This window comes from Ptychodera flava, chromosome 8 (genome assembly GCF_041260155.1).
Source record: "Ptychodera flava strain L36383 chromosome 8, AS_Pfla_20210202, whole genome shotgun sequence".
NCBI lineage: Eukaryota > Metazoa > Hemichordata > Enteropneusta > Ptychoderidae > Ptychodera > Ptychodera flava.
This window is the reverse complement of record NC_091935.1, coordinates 33,274,901-33,292,064: the sequence shown is the minus strand read 5'-3', so window position 1 is coordinate 33,292,064 and position 17,164 is coordinate 33,274,901. Positions and strand designations below refer to the sequence as shown.

At 42.4% G+C, this 17,164-nt stretch overlaps 2 protein-coding genes across 4 annotated transcripts in view; both read right to left on the bottom strand.

The window, feature by feature from the left end:
* Positions 1 to 17,164, bottom strand: part of LOC139139114 (uncharacterized) — an 87,678-nt gene that overhangs the window by 19,363 nt on the left and 51,151 nt on the right. Inside the window, exon 1 of one of the 3 annotated variants that reach the window (XM_070707897.1) lies at positions 6,142 to 6,297. The exons of the other annotated variants lie outside the window; for them this stretch is intronic. Within the exon in view, the coding sequence (XP_070563998.1) occupies positions 6,142 to 6,158 (17 nt within the window). The 5' untranslated portion in view covers positions 6,159 to 6,297. Of the gene's footprint in view, positions 1 to 6,141; positions 6,298 to 17,164 lie in introns of those variants that run through there. 3 annotated transcript variants of the gene reach the window in all.
* On the bottom strand, positions 6,259 to 16,560 carry LOC139139442 (cytokine receptor-like factor 1). The gene is made up of 7 exons (XM_070708357.1): positions 16,385 to 16,560; positions 11,103 to 11,290; positions 10,029 to 10,289; positions 7,816 to 7,933; positions 7,227 to 7,387; positions 6,649 to 6,805; positions 6,259 to 6,295 (listed from the first exon to the last, which is right to left on the bottom strand). The coding sequence occupies exons 2-7, from the start codon at positions 11,185 to 11,187 to the stop codon at positions 6,259 to 6,261; spliced, it is 819 nt and encodes a 272-aa protein (XP_070564458.1). The 5' UTR covers positions 11,188 to 11,290; positions 16,385 to 16,560.

Sequence of the window (17,164 nt, the reverse complement as noted above, 5' to 3'; positions counted from 1 at the left end):
TTTGGGGGGGACGAGTAGCGTACTTGGCAGGTTAGCACGGTGACGTATTCTAGCGGAGTTTGGGCTAACTTGGCTCTGAGGCACATAGATTGCGGCCGAAATTGACCGTCTCGGCAACGCTAATCTGTAAGGCAACCGCCTAAGACCGCCTCAGCTGGCGGTGCAATTTTTGCCAATGGTGCGAGACGAAAATCACGGACTTGGTCCTGATTGATGGGAAGTGTGGACGGATTTGACGGACTCGGCTTGATTAGTCCCTGACATGGAACTGATCCGAACGGACTTGAGCGACATTTGTGAAGGGTAACCACCGCTTTTAACCGACTTGTTACCTTCTCGAAAAGACTACCCACTCAGATGTCGGACGTTGTCGGCTGCACTTGGCTCTAGACGTTCAAGCCGTGCAACAAAACACACCGCCTCAGCCTTGCCATTCACGAACATGGCCTCAAAATTTGATACCATTGTTCACCGACTTGGCGGCTGCGGTTAGGTGCGTGAACCGTTGTTCACCGACTTGTTACGCCTATGTTGTCCCTGTGAAGTTCGGCTAACGGCCGAGTCTAACGGGAGTTGGCAGACCTGTGTTTGGTTTATACCGTAGTATGACCGACTCAGGTAGAGGTACCTGTCGGTATATTCCGAGTTTTACGCACTCGGGCGTCAATGACGGGTCGTCATCACCGCTGATGACGTAGACGTGCTGGCCACGTTATTTGAAGGAGCCATGTTTGCCCAACGGACGAGGCCGAGACAGCTGTTGACAATTTGGCATCCTTCATCTTTGACCGCCTTAGTTGGGTAAGCCGCTCGGCAGGCGACGGTTATGACCTAAACAAGCCGCTGAAGCACTGTTCGTTGCCGTACAAGAACGAGACGGCCAGTCCATTACTGCTTAATGGGCGATCTGTCGGGTTGGCTTGTCACCGACTTGGATGACAATACGCCCTGCGCAGGCGTACTTAGAAGGGACATGAGGTTAAAGATACGGGTTCCCACCCGTACTAAACACGGGCTTGGGCCAACGTCCTTGGGTGGCAGGTGCGCATGCCACGTACCCAGCTGGACGGAATGTCAAGTTGAGATGCTAATGACATTGACTATGTTATGCTAAGTACTTGAGGGATTTGCATCGCAAATGAGTATTATTAGCATATCAAATGGTGCGGACAGGCAATTTACATGACGGGTAGGAATGTCAGCGCCGGTTGGTGGACTGATTGCCGTAGGTCCATTATAATAACAGGTGGATGCATATATAAACACCCCTGCGTCCAATCATGTCCAGGGCTTTGTTTCCCTGTGGCTTTAAAAGGGTGGGACCTGCTAGTCTGTCGACACTGTTCCAGACATGAGCTTGACGGACCACAAAAGTTTTCTGAAGGCGAGCAGACGACTGAAGCTCAAAGATGCAGAGTCTCCGGGCGGTAGTGGTAGCGATCGTTGTGATGTCCCTAGTAAACGTTCTAAGAAGTCGGGCAAGAAACGCTCCCGTAAGGCGAAGCTATCTCCGGCTGAAAAACCCAGTGGTAAGCGTAAACGTAAGACTGATCGTTCTGCCGATGAGGATGATGATGGGTCACCGGTTGCCAGTGGTTCTCACCCGGCTGCTCCGGGAGAGACTACTTCACCTGCAGAGACTACATCTGCTCTTGTGGGAGATACTTCACCTGCACAGACTACGTCTGCTGCTGCTAGTGAGACAGTGAGTAACGAGACGGCTGATGCCATTGGTTCTCCCCCGGCTGCTCCGGGAGAGACAACACCTGTTGCATGCACCATGAGCCCTCATCCTGCGTCAGGAGAGGTTCCTGTGCCCAGTGCGAAAGAGCTTGAGTCCTCGTCATCAGCAGAGGCTGCCCAGCCTGCTCCTGCCATAGTTTCGTGTGCTGCGATGTCCCCGCCGAAAAAGATAGTGCGGAGGGTCTGTTATCAGGATAGCCCACCTGATTTTGAGCCAGATATGATCCTTGATGCCGCTACGGGCGAGTTCAGGCCCAGACGCCCAGACGACGGTGATATCACCGCTGAGTCCGACTCGGAGGTTGACGAGGATGCGGCAGAGGACGATGACTTTTATGACAGGCAGTATGTAGGTGAGGCAAGCTCTGACGACGATGATGACGTTGCTGCTGTGTTGGCGGAGGACGACACCCTCCTGTCTGGCGTATGTCGGAAACTACCGATGCTAATATATTTGAGGAGACCGATTTTGACCATGAGAGAGGACCGACTCTCACCTTGCCCAGCCACTCCCGTGAGATCGATTACTTTTTTAAGTTTATTCCAGCTACACTGATCAGATTGGCCAAGGACGAGACTAATAAATACGCCAAATTCCACCAGCGATATATCGCTAGGAAAATAGATAAATACTGGCGTAACGCTGACTACCGAGAGGTGCAGGCGTTCATTGGCGTCTTTGTCTGTATGGGTATCGACCGTAAATCATCAGTGGAGGATTATTGGTCTAGCGATCCCTCTGAGAAACCAGGGTATTTCTACTGTGATTACCCGCAGTCGCTTTCAGCAGCTTATGCGATACTTTCATCTGGCAGACCCAGAGAACGATCCACATCGTGATCCTGATGAGGCACGCCGCCGACGTCGGTGTCAGGAGGATCCCCTTTATAAAATCAATCCATGGATGGAGCCCATAGTTGACAGGTGCGTAAATAATTATAAGATGGGTAGAGAGATCTCCATCGACGAGGGCATGGTGCGATTTAAGGGCCGTTCTAAATTTAAGCAGAGATTACCGCATAAGCCTGATCGAGACGGTTTCAAGATATGGCAGCTGTGCGACTCCACCACTGCATACATCGCTAACTTTGCACCGTACCTAGGTGTGAAATTTCGGGATCGGACTGATGGGAGACGGCAGGAGCGAGGTGTGGTGAAAAGAATTACGATGGAGCTGGTCCAGCCATTCTGTGGATATAATCACAGCCTATTCTGTGATAGCCTGTTTAGCACGGTCGTTACTGCTAGAGAGCTGATGGAGACCGGGATCTACATGGTCGGGAGTTTTAACCGCCGTAATCGTCGCACCATGCCCCCTCAATTAATTCCGCCGGGTAAGAGGAAGCGCCTTCCTCTGTCTGTTGGGGATATGAAAGCCACGACCAGAACGGACTCTCGTCTTAACATCACTGCTTATCAGGATAGTAACGCTCAGGTTCTGATCTTGAATACGGTCTATCCACCCTTGCAGTGCGTGCCAGTGGGGGAGGGAGACGAGCAGCGACAAGTGCCTCTGTCGCTGTATAATTATCGCCGGTACATGGGAGGCGTCGACCGAGCCAACCAGAAGCGCAAGTACTTTCACACTGGGCGCAAGAACCACAGATGGTGGACATATCTGGCATGTTACCTGATTGATGTTGCCCTGGTAAATGCATATATATGCTTCAAGCATGTACACCCTGATAGTAAGCTGACCCATAAGATGTTTCATCTGCGTGTCGGGAAACAACTCATTGGCGGTTATTGTGGGCGATCGCAGCCCAGTGTGAGAGAGGTCGAGGCCACTGTTTCTCTTGCCTCGTACATAAATCCACAAAATCAGCCGATGCACGTTGTCAGCCGTTTGGAGGGGCGGCAGAAATGCTGTAAAGTATGCAGCAGAGAGGGTAAGACCACTGCGAGCGGACGACTGTCTGAGACGTCCAAAGGATGTAGTCTGTGCGGGGTTCATCTTCACGAGGGCGAGTGTTTTGCGGCTTTTCATCATCGCATGATGCTACGAGGTAAGAGGAGCGTTGGCGTGCAGACCTCTACTCACACAGCCCCGACGACACCCATCAGCAAGAGAACCCGACGTAAATAACGGACAGGGGACAGCTTCGCCTAACAGTGGCTTGACTGTATTCTTAACACGGACCATGATCACATTTTGAGCATGGTTGTGCCGTTTGTTTGTGCTTTACGATCCCGCTGATTGTAAATTGAAACACGGATTATTTTGTACAATCCCCCGATTGTAATCTTTGTAACACGGACCATGCACTCGGACGTCGAGACAGACTCTGAGATTTATTATTCGGCATAATGTAAATTATTCCCGAATAAAATACTATCTATGGATCGCATATTTTCGTTTGTTTTGTTTAGACGGATTATTTTGTACAATTCCCCCTATTATAATTTTTGAAACACGGATCTGCCACCCCGATTGTAATTTTTGAAACACGGACCATGCACTCGGACGTCGAGACAGACTCCGAGATTTATTGTTCGGCATAATGTAAATTATTCCCGAATAAAATACTATCTATGATCGCATATTTCGTTTGTTTTGTTTTTACCCCCACTTTCGTTTTTGGCAGATCCGTAAGGACGCTATAGTAATGGATGAACGTGCGTTGTATCACGTGGGAGGGGCACAGCCCAACGGAGGCTGTGCTCGTGCGACGTAGACGTTGTACCAACCATCTGTCGTTTGGGTTAGTGCATAGAGCAGTTGCACTGTCCAGAGCTAAGGTGGTACAAAACTGCACCTTAGTAACAACTGCACAACTAACCTGTTAGGAAACGGTAACACTAACTACTAGAGCTAAGTGTGCACTGAACTGGCCAAACTACGTACACGCCTTCCTTCAATGGCGAAGCTATGTCGTTGACACTATGTCAAAGCAGACTGCACTGTGCGACTCTTCCAAGTCGTTCAAAGTACGTGGCCAAGTGACACAACCCAGGGGAAACAGGACAGGTTTGAGGGTGCTGCCGCACCCATAGCACTAACCCCTGGGTCTTCTACTAACCCACGAGAGAGGTGATGTTTCCCCGGTGTGGCCGTGCGTGCCGGTGAACGAGCTTTACTTCCGCAAAAGTAAGCTAGAAAAGGGCATAAAAGTGCACGTCCCCCGGGGCAAACAACGCCCGTGACCTCGTCATTTTCTGGACACAACCTCATCAGCGGTTGCCCCTCTATACGGGCATGCAAAAATTTTTGAAGTCTAACACGTATATGGTCGGTAATCGTTACCCGAAAATGCGGTATTTTCCCACCAAATGCCTGGCAGGAAAGCGTGCAGGAGAGCCTATCTTCTGTAGACACGGAAAAGGGGGCCGGTTTTGACCGACTTGGCAGGATAACGGACAGGGGCGCTCGGCAGGAAAAGGGTTAATGGCTTGATGGATGAGTGGTTTCATTTATGTTATGATTAGAAGCACAGGAGTTTAACCCTTTGAGTGCTGAATTTTTTCCCACCAAAATTTTAGTGCAAAATTTGACCAATTTTTATGAACTTTTCTGTAATTTTTCTGATAATTTTGGACCAAATGAACACAACGTTTCATTGGCCACAGTTTTTTTTTCAAAATTTTGGCAAAAATCTGACAAAAGTTTACCAAGGGACCGGATATTTTATAAGGGCGACAAAAATTGACTATGGCGCTAAATGGGGTAAGCCTTTTACTTGAAGTAAACGTGGGTAGTGTACATGGCTATAGAGTTAACAAATGCTTTCATGCTGACTGACGTTTATAAATTTGTCTTTCATACACACCAAGTCTTTGTAAAACTTTGCAAAGCCTTGCAAATCTTTGGCTTTTGAGGCAAATGAGTGAATTTATCGAAGTTAGGTGTGCACCAGTCTGATGCGAAATTATACTTAGCAGTAATAACAGCAGAGCTGTAACAGCACAGTTGTCAGACAAAAGAAAATAATGATTATTACACGTACCCAGTAATTATTCTCTTATGTGTGTAGTAATTCACAGACCGCAGTAAAAGTTGGATATTTGAAGCAGAATAATTGGAAGCAATATGACTTGGGGAAAGTAAAACAGAGGATATACCACCTGATAAACATTGAAGGTAACTGACTATCCATTAATAATGAGTAAATTTACTCCAAAAAGTGGCACACACAGAAAATATCATCATCTATGGAATGCTGCTGTATGAAATCATATGTAGAAACACGTATATCAACGCTTAAAGCATTGTGGCAACTGATACAAGGAAAAAGGCGTTTGGGGAAAAATATGGAAACTGGCCCTGAATATATATGTGTGACTGTCTCCTGTTTTGTTCATTCGTAAGGAAATTCTACCCTCCGACTAATTTATAAGAATGCAGCTTTCTACACACTTCGTACAATATTATCGTATTGTTTCAAGGAATAGTTCTTTTACCTGCTTCCTTTGTGCATCCAATACTGGGCGTCGACCAATCACTCCAATATTCATCCCTGCTGGACTGTGATTTTGTAGCGACATGAATGGTGTAACATGTGTATGCGTCCAATGACGTTAGCGTATAAGAAAGCTGAGTATCTGCATCAAGTTCCTGCGGGACAAGAAAATTGTTAAAGACTGTGATCACGCTCTGGCATTCCAAATGATTTTTTCCTCCAGAAAAATTACCTTGTACAAATGTACTTTACGATACACTGTCTTTATCTATATATTTACACTGCTCAAACTCCAGCTACTTTGACAGACTGGCAGCAAATTGATCAATCAGTTATAAGTGATAACATTTTTATTACATATCGTTTGGCTTGAACCAAATCTAGGCTTGCATGAACAAACTGCACAGAAAGAAGGAGCTGTAGTGTGTGTTTTCATTCAGCAGGACTATTTTTTAGAGGACGGGTAAATGGCATATTGCTAGCACATCAAAGGATGTTACTGCCTTACCTCTGACAAATGTGAGGTTGCCATTCGCTGTAATACTGCAACTTGTAATGAAGAGTAAAATGGGGAGAATACCATTCAGATGGTATTTTCCAGCTCACTGCGGCTATGTTGCTTGTTTCTGCTATCACCTTCACGTCTTCAGGGGGATCAGGTTTGGCTACCATGGTGATAAAAAATATTACAGTTCAATCGAGTCATGTTGCAAGCACAGGCTCCCTGGCCTGATCTTCTGAGTTCAATCTTTCTACCAAAAATTTCATTGTGAAGATCCGACTTTGTCACAGCAGGTCTTACAGGGTTGTCCAAAACCATGACAAGGAATGGGCTATACCCCACCTTGTAACGTCATTGTATATTATTTTTCCATCCTATCAACACGCAAATGACTAAAGAGCACTGGCATAAACAAAGTAGTGTAATAAAGAATGAAAGAAAACAATCAAATATGATATAACTGCGTTGATGCCATTACTTCCTGCAGTTTGTTTATACATACACTTTATATTGGTCTAAAACTGCCAAATCATTACAAATGATGAAAATCATGCAAGATAGATACTGTTGTCTTGTAAACTTACACTGAGTGTCTGGATTAATGTTGAATAGCCAAACTTTACTGCCAAGATCATTTGTAGCAACTACTCTCATGTTATGAGGTGTACCAAGAGACTGCTCGATGTAACACGAGTTTGGTCCTTTAGTTACTGAGTCTGGGCAATCTCCCCATTTCTTACTATGACTGCAAGTGACAAAGATTAACAAGGATCTGGAGTAAGTGTTAAATATGTTTAACCTTTAATTCTACACATTGCTTGATGGCTGGTACCAGGTTAAACACTCAAAGAAACTTTTTTTAGCTTTGTGTATATGTCAGGTTCTTCTGGAATCCAATCTACCACCCTTGTCATATGGAACACTGAGATAATGCATGTACATTATGAAGCAATTTGTGAGTTTTTGATATGGACAGGCAGACTTAGAGACATGCGGACAAAAATGCACATGCATTACCATACAATGAGTGTATGATTTACTCTACATAAAAGATACTAATTCATAATCCCATCAGTATACAATACATAGAGTACAACGTAAACTAAATATCACCATATATTTTAACGTCGGTAGTTTGCCATATGAAGTGGTACAGAACAAGTAAACACAAACCTGAGTTTATAAGTAAAAACATATGTTGTAGGTAAGTTGCTGGGCATTGGATCCCATGTGCACCAGACTTCCTTCATGTTGCGGGCCTGACAGCTAAAATTTGCTATCCTGGGTACAGCTGTAAATGTGAGAAAAGAAAATTGAATTTGTTAAAATGCACCATATGGGATACATGGGATATGTGCTTCATGGGTTCTAATCAACTTGACCTGATGAATTTGAACTTGGCAGGACAAGGAATAAGGAAACCTAGCTATCACATTTGAAACTTTGTAAAAAAAAAAAGTAAGTAAATGCCTATAAAACTACATAGTTTAAACTTTGCCAAAATTTTCCTTTAAGGAAACTGAAAACCATCTTCTTTCGAAATCATTCAAAACGTCTGTGACCGCCTGGCAAATTTATATACAAAGGAAACAAATTAATTAAAATTTGAATCTAAATTTACATTAAAATTTACTGATATTTTTAATAAAAAATGGCTGAAAACTCTGTGTAAACTCTTTGAGCGAAAACAACATTCTGTTCATGAGGGGAATCTTAATATCTTATTAAAAACTTTAAAAATTGCATTTTGGGTTCATACAAAAAGAGATTTGTATTGATGACTTCAAATTATCATTTCAAATGATGTCCTTACTTTGGGTGATGTTCAGTTCGAATTGACCTGACCGCATTTTATATCACACACTGAAGAATACCTGATATGTTAAGATTCTTTTTTAAATATATCAAACAATAACAAACTAACAAAATATCATGTGTAGCTCATGCACAGGACTTTTGCCTCATTAGGATGTTTAGAAAGTTCAGTACATTCTGAAAAACTGTATTTTTGACTTTGTTTGCAAAATGTGACAACAAAAAGTGTACAATAGTAAAGCTGTTCATTAAATACCCGGATTGTATCATTTTATATATATTATATCATTAAGTATATAATTGTACTAAACACTGCCCTTCCAGACAACACTGTTCAATGTACTCAGATATGACAAGATCCGGTATTTTTTGAACATAACCATACATCAAGTCAAGTGTGCAGATATATCTGAGAATCTCAGCTGAACCTGTCTGAGAGTGCTGAAATAATGATGGGGGTCTGTAAGTCGATTTTCACTTTCAGACTGGTAATAAACTAATGAGTACCCACCTATACATGTATTGCTTTATCAACTTCCTACATTCTGGAAATTGTGTTTTATTATGCATTAATAAAACTTTGATTTGACCTATTGTTTCTAATCGTTATGGTTTTTACAATCTTTGTGTTGAAGGCACAATAAGTAAGTCAAAGCACTCTTTTTTGTCATTTCTCCCTCTTTCTGACTCTATGTGGCTGTACAGTTGAAGGCAGTCTATCCAAGCTCACTATTAGCACCAAGACATCCAAATATTGGTGTTCACTGTCCATGTGACCTCTATTGTGGCTTGGCATACACACATTTACACATATATATATTATACATTTGTGGTTTTATTTGCAGTCATTAAACTTGTGGGAACTGGATGAAAAGACTAACAAAATATTATTTTGGTAACCCATACATCCCTTCAAGGAAACTGCCATAAATGCTTGCATAAATGCAGAGAGGAAAAAATCATTATTTTCCTATGCATATCACTTTTCATCGCCGCTAAAGAGGAACAAGCAGTCTGTTGAGTGTTATATCCTTTTTCCACGTAAACAAAGAAATTTCAACTATATCTAGGCACCCAGACTTACAATAACTTCCCTACAAACATGGAAAAAAGATATTAACCAAACATGGACGAAAACTTTGAAAAGTAAGGAAATTTTGCAAAGTTGAGCTGCCTTCTCTTGTGAAAATTTTCCTTAACCATGACCAGACAGGTTATGTGCTTGGCCATGATGTCACTTTGCTTCTTGCATTCAGGTCTTTATGGGAACATTATGTCATATATACGGTACACATAGTTGTGTACACAAAGACTGTGGTGGAAGGACCACACCCACACTTGCCAGCTTCTTTACCAGGCTAGTTTTGGGTCCAACCAAGAAGATGTGTAATCATCAGACATCGTTTTTCCCACCTCCCACATGCACACATACATTCATATTCACACAGCATCATGATCAATACACATCAAACTTCCAGGTAACTGAAAGTGGGTACGGATATGCAGTAGTAGGTCAAAATACATGTTGGTATCTGGGTTGTGGTAAAACTGTAATTCTCTGCGTAACTTACTTCCAACTTGAATTTGAGTGGTCGATACTACTCCGTTACCAAGCCTACATGAATAGTCTCCAGCATCAGCAAATTGCACAAATGGAAGCACAAGTACTGATGTTGTATTTGATATGGTAGAGTACATTTCCTCTGGTATAGCTTGGTTTTGATTGTACCATGTTATGTCTTCGGCAGTGTACATTGCCCTGTCATCGTTTTGCTGGATTTTACAATCAACTTCAGCCGTGTCATTAACTTCCACTGTAAGAGATGTTGGTGCTGAAAAAAAAAATATTATACCAGGTGTGAATACCTTTCATAGTACATACATGTAACTTATATGTAGGTCTATGACCAGGATAGTACATACATGTAACTTATATGTAGGTCTATGACCAGGATTTTCTTTAAATGTGAAAAGGAAGATTTTAGGAAAAAGTGAAAAAAGGTTTGTTTTCATTTGGCATCCGCTAACATGACATCCCCAGAATGTAAATTATCTACTGCTATCTACTGCTGGTATAATTATTGTCTGATATGTGAATCAGTATGAACAGGAGGTGGATATACGCGTTCCAAGAATTTGGCAATCAAAGTGATAAACAAGTCAACAACAAAATGTTTACTTTCTTACAATCATCAGTGTTTTTGTTAAGATCAGTACCCCAGTAAATGTTACCAGGGTTCCCCACTCATTTTACTGGGCTTCACCTTGGTATATCAACGCAATCAGATTAGGGGACGGTAGAAATGTTACCACAGTTCCCACATCATTTTACCAATGTTCCGCAACCTTAGCAAAAACGCTGATCACAATCAATCACAGAGATCTTAAAATACTTATTAAAACTTGCAGAAGACCAATCATTATAGTGTTGTATTTAAAACTAATTGATAGAGTATTTTGAATACCGGTATTTTGAAGGACATTGAGTGTGTTGTCTCACAGTTCAGGAAAGAATGTATTGGATTATGATAATATCTTATGTCCTTGCTTGCAAAACTTCTAGGAATACGAATAGTTATTGTGTAATGCAGCTGCTAAGAATTATACATACTTCCTTGAGGCATATTATAATGTACGGTACTTACCATTCAATGTTTGAGAGTAGGTCAGTGATAGTCCACCCACTATTGTCAACAGAAAAACTTGCATGACAAATTGACCGTACTTCATTGTATCAAGAAGTCACCACTGTTCACCACAAAATTGAAGATAAAATTGGTTTGGTATTAAATCCTTGCTCGAATGCCTGCCAAATATGAACCAGTCACTGCAGCTGAATAAGATATCTATAGGAGAGAAAAAAATACTCAGTTTAGCTCTTGTCTAAAATATATACAAGTTGTGTTTACACGAAGAAATAATAATACGGCTAATAGCAATGCTTCATGTTATGATGCAACTACACTGATGGTTTGGCAGTTTGTTTTCAAAATATTTGAACTTACAGAAGCATTACTGCATGTTCATGGGTTGAACAAAACACTTTCTCCCCGACAAAAACCTTTTATTGTTCAGCAGAATCGAAGTTCATGCCAAATTAAGAAGTGAAACTTTGATTAATGTTAGCCTTTTGGATGGTACTTTAAGTTTCATGCAAATCTGTTGTCACAGTCTGGGTCAGATACCTACATGTAGCACCCTGGTTTGGTCTAAACCCGTTGTTAATAAAGGTGAGAGTGGACCTGTTCAAAGGGAAATGAATTTGTGCTTTTTTAGAAGACTGCTATCACAAGTTTTACTGTTGTTTTGGTGTACCTAAATTCCATAACTGATCAAATGAATATGGTAATTTCTTTGCGTGTTTGTTTGTTTGACAAAGTTTTACGCAATATTATATTGAATTACTTACTCATAAAATACCGCAATTATACGGTGTCGCTCAAATTTGATCAGAATCGGTATATACCAGTATGGGTTACCAATGATCAACAATAAATGTTGTTTCTATCTGTTCAGTGGAGGAAAATTCTACGTTGATGTTATGGTAATAATTTCTGCACAGTACAACCAGAAAAACAACAAGAAATATTTAAACCAGAAAAACAAGAATGACAAAAGTAATTAAGGTCTAACTTTAGGTACTGGAGGTCAACTTTAGCAACATGCATAGCAGAAACAAGCCCCTCTTAGTTTAGTATAAACGGTCTTCCCCATCTACTGTCTATGGTTGCAGCTGGTCTGTTATGTAACAAAATGACAGGAAATGAGTCAAGATCAGTGGAGTTGGCCTGTTTCTCACTGTCATGCCTCCTGCACATTTGCAGGATTTCACTTTTTCTGACCTCATTTGCACATTTTTGACACTGATGTGTTCATTTGAACAAATTCACATCTCAACCCCTGCGTCTACCTGTACACCAAATACTGAGATGGTAGCTTTGGCGGTATGGGAGCCTTTGTGTGTGACGGACATACATCCGCACATACCCACAAATATACAGACATGCAAATCAGATGCAAATGAACTGATTCAGCTTATACGATAACCTCACATTGGTACACCGAATGTGAGCTAAAAACCTGATTTTGTACTGACATTGATATAGCCATGGGACTATGTGCATCTTTTTGATATGGGCTTAGCTCAGCTCAGCTCATAATCAAACTGTCGTGCCTTCAGCAATGGAAACCCAGCGCAATCAAGCACCATGCACTTGCAAAGGAAGCTATCATTATTTGTTGCCCTGAGAGCGTCACTGGAACAAATTACAAAGCTATGATTTACAAAGGGAAAGACTCACAATTCTTAGAATAGAAGGTGGGCTACTCAAATGGAGAACCCTGCTGCACTTAATCCACAACACATTTGCTATAAACACTGCTATAAAAGTTCACACCAACTGACTGTTCATCATGTGTGCGGACTAGCAGCATAACCACAGTCCTGGTGGGACTGTGATATAATATACCAAATTGTCACATCTGTTTCTAGTTCACTTCAGACAGTACAGATCAGGTCTGCATCATGCTTCAGCAAGCATGTACTACAGTATATGTATCTGAGGCTAAGCCAAGTTTCTTCACACTACGGTACATGTACATCATAAACACAGGTGCTAAAAATGATGTAGTTATAGCCCTGATGTATGTTTTTTAATGTTTTCAGACTATGCCATGGTATTTATCCCTGTTTGATGTCATCGTATTATATATTACTGCCTGAATACACGAGTTATATGTGCCCGAGAGCAGTTGACAATTTTCCCCACGCCAGGAAGGCAAAGAATCTCCTGCTGCGAGGGCACATAAATCCATGTATTCAGGCAATAACATTTTTATTACATACCTCTACACAGTTAAAGGGGAAGTTCACCAAGGATGATTTTACATATGTGCTAGCTTTGTGGTCACTTACCCCGGAAAAGCTGTTTTCGCCATTTATAACTTGCGCGATTCTTTACAAAAAGCGATAGAAATAGTACAGGAAGTTGCCCATGTAATTTGAATCATTGGAAAAAGCCCCAAACTTGGAGCTTTTTACTGTGAAAAGTAGCAAGTTCATCTATCAGGTAACCGTTGATCATTCCCTATCATTCTAAAAATTCATACCTGGTACTTAATTTGCTTCAAAAACGCTCATTTCGTGTGATTTTCGGCCGAATTCGACAGACACATCACTAAAACATAAGCGTGAGCAACATTCCGGTCACCTCACAGTGACCGTTGGGCACCTCCACTTTACTGACGTTAGTGCCGTGTATCCATAAGGGGTGACTGGAATTTTGTTCACGCCTTATGTTTTGGCAAGGTGTCTTCCGAACTCGGCCGAAAATCACACGAAAATTCATGCCTGATACATCATCTCCTTACAAAATGCTCATTTTGTGTGACTTTTGGCCGAGTTCGAGAGACACCTCGCCAAAACATAGGCGTGAGCAACATTCCACAGGTGCCACCAATTTGAAAAATTCATTAAGTTAGCAAAATCATCACAAAACATGTTTTGAAGTCTGATATATAGATTTTACTTATTTCTGACCTAGACCTGACTGAGGGGAAAGTTGAGCTGTTTGTAAATGCCCTCCCACTGGCGTATATGGAAAATGTGCCCTCCCGCTGAATTTTTCATGCCTACTGCCCTCCAGTATTTATGGTTTGCCCGCTCCCCACAACAATGCAAGCTCCCCACTGCCCTCTCCCTACTACTGAAAATCCCCATTTCCCACTGCTGAGATTCTCAGTGGGCAACCCAGGTCGTGCGAGCAGCTGGCAGTGTACCTTGAAACATTGCTCCCCAATAAGTTAGGCACTTTGTCTCCCCTCAAGTTCTATCAACCACGGCGTTCCTCTCCCTCTAATATTTCCGGTACCCGCTGTCAAAAATTTTCTCCCTGCCCACTGAAAATAATGAAATTTCTTCCCCACCCACAGTAAATATCGACTTTTTCTCCCTGCCTGCTGATCACTTTTGAAATTTGCCCGCCACCTGAAAAACTGAGCACGAACACCTTTTAGCACGAACAGCTTAGTTGGCAGCACCTGATTCCAATGGCCCTCATGGGTAGGCGGCGCCAACGTCTGTAAATTAAAGTGGAGGTCGCTCAAGCTTATGTTTTGCCGATACATCCGTCGAATTCAGCCAAAAATCACATGAAACGAGCGTTTTGAAGCAAATTAAGTACCAGGTATAAATTCTGAGAATGATAGGGAACGATCGGCATTTTGATAGATGCTACTTTTGACAGTAAAATCGAACGTTGAAGATGACATGGTGGCATAGAGTCCCTATACAAAATAGCCATTTGGTTTCCTGACTTTTTCTTTCTCGGCATATGTACACATGTCTATGGGGCACATAGACGCAGAGCGGAATAGACCACACTGGACTTTGTGAAGAATGGGGTGATGTCCGACCGTCGCATCACAGTTGCGAGTGTAGTGATACATACCGGCAGCCGCGTAGTATGCATAGAATAATAATAATAATATGAGGTTATTACAAAAATACCGCAAAGGATGCACGAGGACATTGGCGCAGCGTATCGCGGAGGGCGATGCGCTGCGCCAATGTCCGAGTGCATCCTTTGCGGTATTTTCGTAATAACCTTATCATTATACATCTTACATTCCTGATCGGGGCATCAAAATGTCGGAGTAGTGACTGTTTGCGTGCAATGTCAACAATTTTTCTTCCGATTTTATCGCGCCAGTGTGGAACGCTATCTCGGACGCGCTTCTGCAAGTTTTGGAGTGTGGGCACTACATACGTACATACAGAGCACGCGCGGGACTTGTTCTGGCACTCGTCAAAGGGGTCCCTTGAAACCTAGTCTGGTTCCCTGCGCCCTTTCTACCGCTGGCTGCGCTACACTCACGAAAAGGGTCAGGTATGCGGCAGCCATTTTGCCCAGATTTTGGGCAAAATGGCGGATGCGCGTGGCGCGTGATGTCAGGCTGGAATGTTCGAAATGACTGCGCCCTTGACAGTAATTCAGCAACAAAGTAGGAGGGGCAGTTACATGAACATTACACGTCTTCAAAAATCAATCTGTTTCATTATGCAAAACGTCGTACGAGCTGATATATTTGTGAAAGAGCGTACTTCATCCGAATGACAGAATCGAGCTAGTTTTTTGTTTGTTTTTGAAATTTGAAATAAAATATAACACTGCATCGGACGCCGCAGACTCAGGTGCTCCCCTTAGCAAATCGACATGTTCCATAGTGTCGTCCGATCAGTGCCGTGAATAGAATGGCGCATACCTGACCCTTTTCGTAGAAGGGGGCAGGGAACCACACTACCTTGAAACCGTTCTATAGTGAACGCGCAGATACAGCCGCAGAGAATGGGGCGCCTTGAAACCGTACGTGTTACAGAACGGGCGCGCGTTCCGTACGGCATTTTTAGCGCATGCTAAATTTTATCGTTCTCGATGGTAGATGTATAATAATAGAATAATACTAGGTCTGCATTATTCTATGCATACTACGCGGCGGCCGGTATGTATCACTACACTCGCAACTGTGCGTCGCACGAACTGTTTGTTGTCTATGTCGTTTAGTATTGAAGAACACTAATCTATTGTTGCTGCTGCTGTTGTTGCTGTTGTTGTTGTTGGTCTCACTCACGTTGCAATTATAAACTCGACAGTGTAATACTAATATTCGGAATATTACTGCTGCCTGCGGTAGATGCCCCGTGGCCCACGGTACATGATTGATAGTGAGATGAGAAGTCGTCGGCCAGGAACCTGCCACCTCACAGTGCACTGACATGTGCCAGCTAGGCGATGCCGAATGCCAAGCCGTTGTGATTTAAGGCTCAGCCTTCGGTCCAACCCAGTACATGTGGTATAAGTTAAATTATCTTGATCAACTAGAGCCATTAGCTCCATGCTGGCGCCTATACCGATCACAATTCACATACCTCTCAGCTGTTGTTACAGAATTCAACACAGTGCACGAAGTTGTGACGCATGTATCTGCGTCGCGACCAACTTTCAGCCACACCAAGGTCACATCGACGTATACAATGGCTATTCTCACAGAGGAGAAGTAACACAGAATATCCTCATACGACGTACACTCGTAAATTCATGGCATATGTCGTTCTGTTCCATACACGATCGATTTGTGGCATGAGACTTGCTCCGTTTCCTGATCCTGTATGGAGTGGTTGAGATCACGTGACTGTGTTGTGACGTGCTCAAGTTTCCAGGAATTGGTGAATAATCAATAACAGAGCATCCGTGGGCTATGGAAATCCGGTCACGACATGCGACCTGCGACTTCAAAACTGCGACCTGCGTCCTGCGTGTTTGTCAAACCACAGGATACTCAGAAAACAAACAAACAAACTAACAAACAAACGAACAAATAAACAAACAAACAACAAATATCGAAAAACGTACAAACAAGCATACAAATACATAATAAATAATAAACACATAGACTGACAAAATTAGATAAAAAAAACCACTATCATAGAACGTTGGATAAATAAACATACAAACAAATAGACAAATGTACACACTCATATATATATATATATATATATATATATATATATATATATATATATATATATATATATATATATATATATATATATATATATGAGTGGTATTGAAAAGTGGGGTGCTAATTTTTGCATGAATTACACTCCATACTACATGTAGCATGTGCTACAGTAAGCCTGTGGGGACCA